At 48.1% G+C, this 10,496-nt stretch overlaps 1 protein-coding gene across 2 annotated transcripts; it reads right to left on the bottom strand.

Moving 5' to 3' along the window:
* Window positions 1–2,917: 2,917 nt before the first annotated feature.
* LOC120983807 (galectin-related protein-like) lies at window positions 2,918–10,256 on the bottom strand. 2 transcript variants are annotated; one of them, XM_040413237.1, is made up of 5 exons: window positions 10,150–10,256; window positions 9,654–9,737; window positions 5,896–5,984; window positions 4,068–4,242; window positions 2,918–3,554 (listed from the first exon to the last, which is right to left on the bottom strand). In XM_040413237.1, exons 2-5 carry the CDS (start codon window positions 9,672–9,674, stop codon window positions 3,411–3,413), a joined length of 429 nt encoding a protein of 142 aa, XP_040269171.1. In that variant the 5' UTR covers window positions 9,675–9,737; window positions 10,150–10,256; the 3' UTR covers window positions 2,918–3,410. The 2 variants fall into 2 exon arrangements, with proteins under 2 accessions (XP_040269171.1, XP_040269168.1); XM_040413234.1 differs by lacking the exons at window positions 9,654–9,737; window positions 10,150–10,256 and adding an exon at window positions 7,282–7,345.
* Window positions 10,257–10,496: the final 240 nt, after the last annotated feature.

Genomic DNA, 10,496 nt, shown 5'->3' with positions numbered 1-10,496 from the left:
ACGTACCTGGAGCCGGAAGCAGGGATAGCGGGGGATCGGTGACGGGGACCACCGCCTGGGATGACGCTGGTGTCCTGGACTCCAATTCCACCACCCTGGTCCTGATGTCGGCAACGGACGAGATGAGCGAATCCAAGGAGGCCTGTAACAGCACCAGGGACTGCTGGATGGCAGGGGGTGGATCTTCTCTTACAGGAGGGCTGGGCTCGGTCATCAATAGCCGGTATAGCTCGGCCTTCCTGGCTGAGGCTGGGTGCCTGATACCTCTCTTGGCCAACTCCGCAATGAGCCTCGGCACGGTCCATCTTCGGAGGGCAACAGGGCCACCTTGGCTGGAGACCGAAGTACCCGGGAGGGACAAAGTGTCGTCGACATCAGAGACCTGCGACATAGCTTCAAGATAGTGGAGACCTTGCAATACCTGGAATTAGAGACAACAATATGGCAGCTGGAGAGGTCCTGGGGACGAGTACCCTGACTGCTGAGGACGAGGGCGAACATATTTGAGGACGTACCTGAGAGCGTGGAATCAACACCCTTGCCTTACCGTCTGAGGATTAACGGGAACGACCCGGCTGGCCCTGAGGACTGGAAAAGTTAGGAGCGACGTGAGAAAATTGCAGCGCAGGACCTGAAAACCAATGCTGATGCGTGCGGACACACCGCTGTGTCGGCTGCTAATGGCAACAGGGAGACGTGGATAAAACATGAACCAGGAAAAAAAGGGGTATCTGGGGAGCCAGGAGGAGGAGTCGAAGGACTGTGGTAAGAAGGAGGCCCGGGAGTTCCAGGACGGGCGGTGAGGAGTGACCTGAATGTTTCAGGTTGGGGACGCGAGCAAGTTGCCTGGGTGCTGCAAGATGCGTGGGAACTGGGAGACACCTGTCGCACCGACTGACTACCGCCAAGATGTCCCTCCTGATGTGGTCCGGCACCAAGTGCGCAGGAGCCACCACCGGAGCAGCCGGGGACGTACCTGGAGCCGGAAGCAGGGATAGCGGGGGATCGGTGACGGGGACCACCGCCTGGGATGACGCTGGTGTCCTGGACTCCAATTCCACCACCCTGGTCCTGATGTCGGCAACGGACGAGATGAGCGAATCCAAGGAGGCCTGTAACAGCACCAGGGACTGCTGGATGGCAGGGGGTGGATCTTCTCTTACAGGAGGGCTGGGCTCGGTCATCAATAGCCGGTATAGCTCGGCCTTCCTGGCTGAGGCTGGGTGCCTGATACCTCTCTTGGCCAACTCCGCAATGAGCCTCGGCACGGTCCATCTTCGGAGGGCAACAGGGCCACCTTGGCTGGAGACCGAAGTACCCGGGAGGGACAAAGTGTCGTCGACATCAGAGACCTGCGACATAGCTTCAAGATAGTGGAGACCTTGCAATACCTGGAATTAGAGACAACAATATGGCAGCTGGAGAGGTCCTGGGGACGAGTACCCTGACTGCTGAGGACGAGGGCGAACATATTTGAGGACGTACCTGAGAGCGTGGAATCAACACCCTTGCCTTACCGTCTGAGGATTAACGGGAACGACCCGGCTGGCCCTGAGGACTGGAAAAGTTAGGAGCGACGTGAGAAAATTGCAGCGCAGGACCTGAAAACCAATGCTGATGCGTGCGGACACACCGCTGTGTCGGCTGCTAATGGCAACAGGGAGACGTGGATAAAACATGAACCAGGAAAAAAAGGGGTATCTGGGGAGCCAGGAGGAGGAGTCGAAGGACTGTGGTAAGAAGGAGGCCCGGGAGTTCCAGGACGGGCGGTGAGGAGTGACCTGAATGTTTCAGGTTGGGGACGCGAGCAAGTTGCCTGGGTGCTGCAAGATGCGTGGGAACTGGGAGACACCTGTCGCACCGACTGACTACCCTAAAGGTGGCTGCCCCCGTGCGCTAACGAGACCAGGAACGACCCAGCGGACGGGGGAGACACCCGAACGCATCAGGGCACCCGGCAGGGAAGAGACCTGAACGTCGCAGGCTGGATGGAAAGAGGAGACACCTGAACGTTTCAGGGTACTGGGACAGAGAAGCCACCTGAACGCCTCAGGCTAGGATGGACAGAGAAGACACCTGAACGCTTCAGGGTACCTGGACAGCGAAGACACCTGACTGACTCAGGCAGAAATGTGCAGAGAAGACACCTGAACGCTTCAGGGTACCTGGACAGAGAAGACACCTGAACGCCTCAGGCCAGATGGACAGAGAAGACACCTGAACGCTTCAGGGTCCCTGGACAGAGAAGACACCTGAACGCCTCAGGCCAAGATGGACAGAGAAGACACCTGAACGCTTCAGGGTACCTGGACAGAGAAGACACCTGACTGACTCAGGCAGAAATGTGCAGAGAAGACACCTGAACGCTTCAGGGTACCTGGGCAGAGAAGGACCAGAACGCCTCCGGTTTAAGAAGGACAGAGAAGATGCCTGAACGTCTCAGGTTGAGTGACAAAGAAAACATCCCTGCTTGCCTCCGTGGAGGCAACCCGGGATATGGGTGGGAGGAACTGCGGGGAGCAGCCCAGGATTACCTACCTGAACACCCTCAAGCTTGCGAATACCCGCGAGTTGGCCGGCAGCGACCTTCTGCGGACATGAACCTGACGTCAGGAAGTCGAGAAAAAACTCGTCGGGGACCACGAACGCTACTGGCACCTGGGGAGGCGTGCTTACCGGAAGTGACGTGAGTCACAGGAAGTGCTGGTCGGCGGGCGCGGTGATGGTGAGCTGTACGAGGGGGCTTAAGTAAGGGGACCTGGCCCCTCCCACAATAACAGGCTGCATGCAGCCTTAACTATTTACCTTGAGCATTGACTCGAGTGAAATAGACCAGGGTTTCTTTTATTCATCTTACCACATAGTAATAGTACCAAAAATTCACAATATTAAGAGAATGCACAAGATGACAATATTCGCACAAAAACTGTTTAATCTGATATTTGTGACCAAATACATGAGGCTCAGATCGGTGGCAGAGGTTTCATAGGACCCTCGGCTGTGGAGTCTGAGAAAAAGCAGGCAGCAGCATTTTGTCTGGCAGGATGCCGGAAGCCACTGTAGTCCATGGGGTCTGAGAGGCGTCACTGGGGTCCGTAATTTATGATGACACTATAATGTCTCATAGATGAACCAAGTTAATTTAGCTTTTAGACTGACCGCGAACAAGTTCCAAGCAAGTAGTAAAATTGTGCCAGGCAAACGGTGGACTGGCATCAGATAGTATAATGCCACCAGGCAGATATTGGACTTGTGCCAAGCAAGTATTAGAATGGTACCACGCAGGTAGCAGACTGGTACTAAGCAAGTAGTAAAATGGTACCACGCAGATAGCAGACTGGTACTAAGCAAGTAGTAGAATGGTACCAAGTAGATAGGGGACTGCAACCCAAGTGCCCCGGGCTTTAGTGTTATGCCACCTTTGTAAGTTTAATGTCTCCTGTGACCCTAAGACCCGTCACTGCTTTGAGCTGTGGGACACGATGTGTGAAGTCGCAGAGTCCTTGTCCATCTAAGAGAACCCGCATCTGTTGGTGCTCACAGAGGATCTCCATCTAGAATAAAAAGCAACAAGCTTGTTATTACTCCGGGAGCAAATCAGACACATGGACATGGTACAGGGGACCATTACTTTCTGTAAGAGCTTTCTAAAGTTTTGTATAATTTGCGTTTAATGAGGGGATGGCAATGATCTGGTTCTATAGGGCTCACGTGCTGGTAAAGGCCAAGTCCACCCCCAGGGCTCCCCTCTATATGCACTTACTCAGCCGCTTGCCCCTTTTGCCTCCACCTAACTTCTGCATTGATATTGCATAGCCCAATATACACAATTTTTGGCTCCTTCTCCATGGAATCAAACATCCCAACCCATGTTCCTATAATCCCATGAGATATTCATATTTTTCCTTATATTTTGTGAAGAGGTCATATGATATGATAAACCAGCTGCTGTTACTGGGACCTGGAGAACAATGTCATAGACCTGGAGAGGGTTCAGATGTGGGCAGCATAACTATAGATCAGTGGTCTTTTACTCAAGTAATATCTAGTAATGTTTGGAGCCTTACCTTAAAGTTGTTTCCAGGAGTGAAGGGGAAATATGGAATTTGTTTCTCTGCTGCACCCCAAATTTCTGCAAACTTGGCATTTCGGATTATAGATCTGTCTTGGAAGTTGACTGTCAGTAGGAGAGCCACGTCTTCCTCCGCATCTTCGGGACTGCACAGCAAACTGACTGTAAAGCTGTGGACAGAACTGCAATGATCAATGCTCCCCCAAATCAAGGACTAAACACTTACTGATATGCTATCCATCTATACACAGGTAGGTGAAGCTCTGAGATCTTGGGTTAGAACATGCATCTGATTATTTGTACTAGTTTTTTTTTATCTATGATCCATTTTGTTTATCTGCATAGGTTTAGAAAACCAAATTAATAGAGCGGTTCTCCCACTGGGGACCCTAATTTAGTAGTCAGTGATCTAAAACAGTGTTCCCCAACTCCAGTCCTCAGGGCCTACCTAACAGTCAAGATTTGAGACTATCCCACAGAATGAATACCTGTGGTAAATCCTGATGCATTGAAACTAATTCTCACCTGCTGAAAAATCCTGAAAACCTGACTGTTAGGTGGGCCCTGAGGACTGGAGTTGAGGAACACTGATCTAGAACATCCATGTATTACATCAACAGCCGATTAATTTTAATGGTTATTGTGTAATGCTCTATTTTATTCTGTGACGCTACAGAGTAACCGAACACTTTTTGAAGTCATCTCTTAAATATTACAGCTGCTCACTTGTGGTCATGCCAGCAGGACATCCTATGGTCAATTTTTGAGGAACCCCCAAACTACTTATAACTGCTGGTTGCCTTTCAAAGAACCCCTAAGCAGGTTCCAATGAAACTCCAGAAATTGGTTAGGAAACTCTGCTGTAGAACGTTTGCAATGAAGATTTGAGCCCTGGAGCTCCCACTATCACGTTTTATACCCTAGTAAGTCTTACGAATGGGATAGTGATGGGCTGATGGAAGAATCCATCAAAGTTGTTTCTACCAGAGGAAGCAACCAACTTTAGAAAGGTTGCTTCAGCTGGTGGCTCCTCGTGGGTGGTGTGCACCTTTTAGTACTTCTTTCTGCACAGGCAACTCAACATTAGCAAAAATAGAACCCACCTACTGGCCAATCCTTCCATAATTTTCTCCTAAAAGACATAATAAAAGGGGTGTGGCGTAATGGGGGTCCACTGTTTTCGATACCTCTTGGCTCACAAGCTAAGACCTCGAAGGATTGGAGACTGTTCTATTTTATTAACATATAGGGGACAGCAAGTATTATGTATAAAAAAGGGACAGAAATAGTAAGGTAAGGTGCACACGTGTGTGTGTGTGTGTGTGTGTGTATATATATATATATCCGTGTGCACCTCATCTTACTGTTTCTGTCCCTTTTTTATACATAATATTATTAGTGGGCTGTATATTGCGGTTTTGGCCCTTACATTTAAAGGGGTGACCTGGGTTAGACAAACATGGCTGCTTTCTACTATAAACAGCACTCAGTTTGTCCACAGGTTGTGCTAGGTGTTATAGTTCAGCCCCATCCACTTCAGTGGACTGTAATACCAGAGAAATCTCAGGCACAGTGGGCCTGTTGTTGGAAGAAGCAGCCATGTTTTTTTAACCCTGGTTAGCCCTTTCAAACTGTCTAAAAATGGCGAGGGAGCCCTAATTTGTCTAGACACCCGGGGCCCCATTTTCTATAAAACTCACCTGCCTTTTTGTATACCCCCTGTAAGAACAACATATATCGATGGCCCAAAACAGGCTAATAAAAAAATTGTACTAACTATACAGACAGATGTTACCATATGAAATGTACTGCTTTTCTTTTACCTCTTGGGTCCGACGTCTACAACTCCCATGATGGTGATCTTCATGGCTGGTTTCATCCCTCCTTTGATATCACCAACATATTTTTCTCCCTTCAATTTGAATACATTGAGGAATTAGCTTGATCAGGGGGGAATGATTGTAATTGTATGTGTCATGTTAATTTATTTTGTGCTTTGGCTTAAAGTAGTTGCCCGGGAGTTTAATATTGATGGCCTATCCTCAAGGTAGGTCATCAATATCTGACTCCCGTTACCCTTATGATCTTGAAGAGGCTGCAGCCTCCTCGCAGCTTACTAAGTACAGCGCCATACATTGTATAGTGGCTGTGCTTGGTATTGCAGCCTAGGCCCATTCATTTGAATAGAACTGAGCTGCACCCAGGCCATGTGAACGATGATCGTGACATCACTGGCCTAGAAAGAGGCCGCGACACTCTTCAAACAGCTGATCGGCGCGAGTGCCGGGAATCAGAACCCCACCGATCATTTTTTTTTTTAGCAGTCTTTAATAATAATTAAAAAAAGACATATACAAACCATTAAAATTTTTCATTGAAAATTACAATATAAAATTACTATTATTTTCAATTCCCCGTAATCACCCATTTCCCAAACCACCCTACCCTTGCGATGTGTCTCAAAGGCCCTCCATGATCCCACTCAGACAACAATAGTAGAAACATACAATTTGGGGGCAAGAAGGATTAGGGTTTCCAAGCCTCCCATATCTTAATCCACTTCTCCTCACCAGTGATGGTCAGTTCGCAGCGAACACATGCGTGCTGTCATCCTTAGTAAGGTAGACTCACCCATCCGGCGATGCACAGGTAACCCCTTACGTGGCACAGTTTTGCACTTTTCCCATAGGCCAGCGGAATTAAATAACATGTACAAGATGATACTAAATTAAAAGCGCCACCAAAAATTTCCATTAAAAAAAAAACATAAAACCAAACATTTTCGATGCTTTTTTGTGTATTTTCTCTGAACATGTGACAAAAAGACCAATTTCTTCTATTATAGAGCTCATTACAACTATAGCGTCTCATTATCCTGTTGGCCAGTAAAAGATATTCCGTGGTGACAACATTTTACTTCCACCTCACAGTCCTTCAGTGCAAGGATCCTGTATACAGCAGCCTACACCTCAGCCTACTGGACCTCTATGAAGAGGACTTTAGAGCGAAGGGTGAGATGTTGGGCTTAGCTTGCTAAGTTTTTAGGTTCTTATGAAAGAAAGGCTAGGGAGGACACAGTGAGGTAAGCCCTAGAGACAAAGATAACCACCCTAACGGCGGTCACAGATAAGGACGACTAGCGTTTAAATCTCCCGCCTACCCTGCCTTTGACTCCAAGAACACAAGAAGTATATGCAGTGTCCTGTTACCGGGGTCAATGGGGGTCCCACGTCCTCTGTTTGAATGGAACAGTGGTCAAGCATGCACCATGCTGCTCCTTCCCGACTTTACGGGACTGCCAGAGAGGCGAGCACTGTACTCGGCAATCCTCGTCAGTCCCATAGACCTTGAATGGAAGGAAATGTGCATGCTCCAGCTTTTACACTGGAAAAACAGGAACTCCGCTCACTGTGGATAGGCAATAAGGTCACTTACACTGCAGCTCTGGGCAGTTTCACAAAACAGGATTTAATATGAGAGAATTCCAGAAATAGCGCCACTATTGTTCAAAGGCTGTACCTGGTATTGCAGCTCAGTCCCATTTATGTGGCACTGCAATACCAGACCCAACCTAATGGACAAAAGTGGAGCTATTTCTGGGGGGGGGGGAGACTAACCTGATTCTCATAATGTTTATCCACGTTTTACTGCTCAGGTTTTGATGTTTTTTTGTGACAATTACAGAAAAATATTTTTTCAAAAGCTCCTACAACAAAAAAAACATGATATTTGAACGTGTGACGAAAAACACATTTATTATCGTGTCTGCGATATATGCTGTTTTGGGGCTCATGCACACTAACGTATTTGTTTTCCATGTCTGTTCCGTTTTTTTGTTTTTTTTGCTGCCCATATGCAGAACCATTCACTTTAATGGGTCCGCAAAAAAGCCGGAAATGACTCTGTGCGCATTCCGTTTCCATATGTCCGCATGGCCGTCCCGCAAAAAAAGATAGAACATGTCCTATTCTTGTCCATTTTGCGGACAAGGATACGCATTGTTACAATGGATCCGTCATCCGTGTTTTTTGTGGATCCGTGTTTTGCGGACTGCAAAATACATACGGTTGTGTGCATGAGTTCTTAGACGGTCGTCCCTTTCATGGAGACGTGTGACTATTTTCAACTCACTTGCGCAACATTTTATGCTCCTACTAATTAGCCCAGTCTTAGTGAATATGAACCTGTCGTACAGATAAAGATCCACCAGAGGTGAGCCTAATAGCAATATGCCTAGTCTAAGGGATCAGACCGTGCCCGTATTGCGGCCATATCACGGATGCGGACCCATTCCTCAGGATAGGCCATCAATAACTGATCGGCAGGGGTCCGACACCAGGCTCCCCTGCTGATCAGCTGTTTCAGAGTAGCTCCAGTGCTGGAAGTCCGCACCAGAACTACAGCTCCCTCCATTGTGTAGTGGACGGAGCTGGTAACTGCAGCACTGCTCCCACTGGAGTAAATGGATGAAGCTGAGGTGTCGGACCCCCTCCAATCTGATATTAACAGCTTAACCTGATTACAATCCTGGTATACTGGCTTAGTTGCCCATAGCAACCAATCAGATTCCACCTTTCATTTTCCAAAGGAGCTCTGAATAATGAAAGGTGGAATCTGATTGGTTGCTATGGGCAACTAAGCCATTTTTACTTTGCCCCAGTTTTGATGAATTTCTCTTCTCACTATTTTCAAAATCTCTGCTTGTTTTCAGTAAATGATAACCTAATGAAAGAAATGTGCTGAACTGCATTTAAAGGGGTTGTCCCATCTTGGACATCTAGGATGTCCTCCCAATGTCTGATAGGTGCGGGTCCCACCTCGTTCTATACTTAGAACGGAGCCCGCAAAGTGCTGGAGGGCGAACGGCGCATGCTCGGCCGCCTACCATTCATTCCTATTGGAGCGCTGAAAATAGCTCAGCCATTTTTGGCAGTTCCATTGAAATAATTGGGAAGCGCGGCCACCGCTCCATTCACCTTTATGGGGCTGACAGAACTAGCTGAGCCAGCGCTTGGCTATTTTTGGAGCTTCCATAGGGATAAATGGAGGGCGGCGCTAATGTGCGGCGCACCCTCCGGCACTTTGTGGGCTCCTTTTTAAGTATAGGTGCGGGTCCCAGAGGTGGGACTTGCACCTATCAGGCATTTGGAGCACATCCTAGCCATATGCCCCAAATGTCCAAAATGGGACAACCCCTTTAAATGCAGTCCATTCAAAGCACAGATGTCTCTTTCATCCGGTTGCTGGAATATATCCGGTAAGACTCTGTTCACACCACTTCTGAACCCTGAGATGTATTTTAGGAGGATCTCCCACAGAGGGCTGGGACGTATCCCAATGTATAGGCATATGTGAACGCAGACCTATAGATGTAGTTGTTGGAAATATCTAGATTAGATGCAATTGTAGCAAATCATCAGCTCTGAGAAGTGTTATGGCTATATGGGTTTTTAGCCTCCTAGATGTAGACAAGAATCTTCTCAGTCGCTGACACCAAGCAGAGATCTTGAAAATAGAGCGTAGCAGAACTTTTCATTGGGTTTTGGTCAATGATCTGATGCCGCCATTGTCCCCTACTCACGTTTGTGCAGATGTCGGTCATGACGAGTGGCTGGTGCTGGCGACGCTGATCAGCGCGGATGTCAGATGGAAAGTTTTTGCTCGCCTTTCAGAAATAAACAGTAAGGAGGATGAGAGAGGAGCGCGGGGAGACTTATCTGTGCCATGCAGTCCTAATACTGGGGGATGATCAGCTGAGGCACAACCACAAAGTGCGGCGTGGCGTAACCATGGAAACGCTAAACTGCTGCGATGACAGGGCGCACGGCTTACAGGCAGTCACTTATGAAACATTCATTTCCAGTGCCCCATCTCTCCCAGCGTTCTGCATAGCAGGGTGCCCCCAAATATTGTAATTACTATTATTTCCCTGTGACATAACACCATTAAACTGTTAGAGAGGATTACAACTCCCAGCATGCCCACCACAGGTTTACAGAAACACTACATAGAGGCAGTGGTGATGTGCTAGATGTCCTTCACCTCCATGATGGATGGTACAAGCACTGTGGTTTTACCTGCTTAGCGGATCTTTATCAGGTCCAGTGGGTGTAGTAGTATCGTGGAGAAGATGATGCGCCCGCTCAGGTTGGCCACCAGGTTCTTATTTTGGACGTTTCTGAAGAGTTCTCTACTGATTGTGACTGTCCAGACAGGGAATGTGGATGTTCTGACACTTGCTCTGTGCACACTTTACATCACGGACCGGACTGGGATTCAAATTCAGCCAGTGCAACCCAACATACCTTCCCAGAAGTGCCAAACAAACAGCACATTGTGGCAAAAAGTACCTCCCCAAATGCACAAGGCAGTAATATAGTACCCACCCCTCCCTCATTGGCAGCATTTTACCCTTCCCACCTCT

This window comes from Bufo bufo, chromosome 1 (assembly GCF_905171765.1).
Source record: "Bufo bufo chromosome 1, aBufBuf1.1, whole genome shotgun sequence".
Lineage (NCBI taxonomy): Eukaryota > Metazoa > Chordata > Amphibia > Anura > Bufonidae > Bufo > Bufo bufo.
The sequence above is the reverse complement of the archived record's forward strand: the minus strand, read 5'-3'. Positions and strand labels throughout refer to the sequence as shown.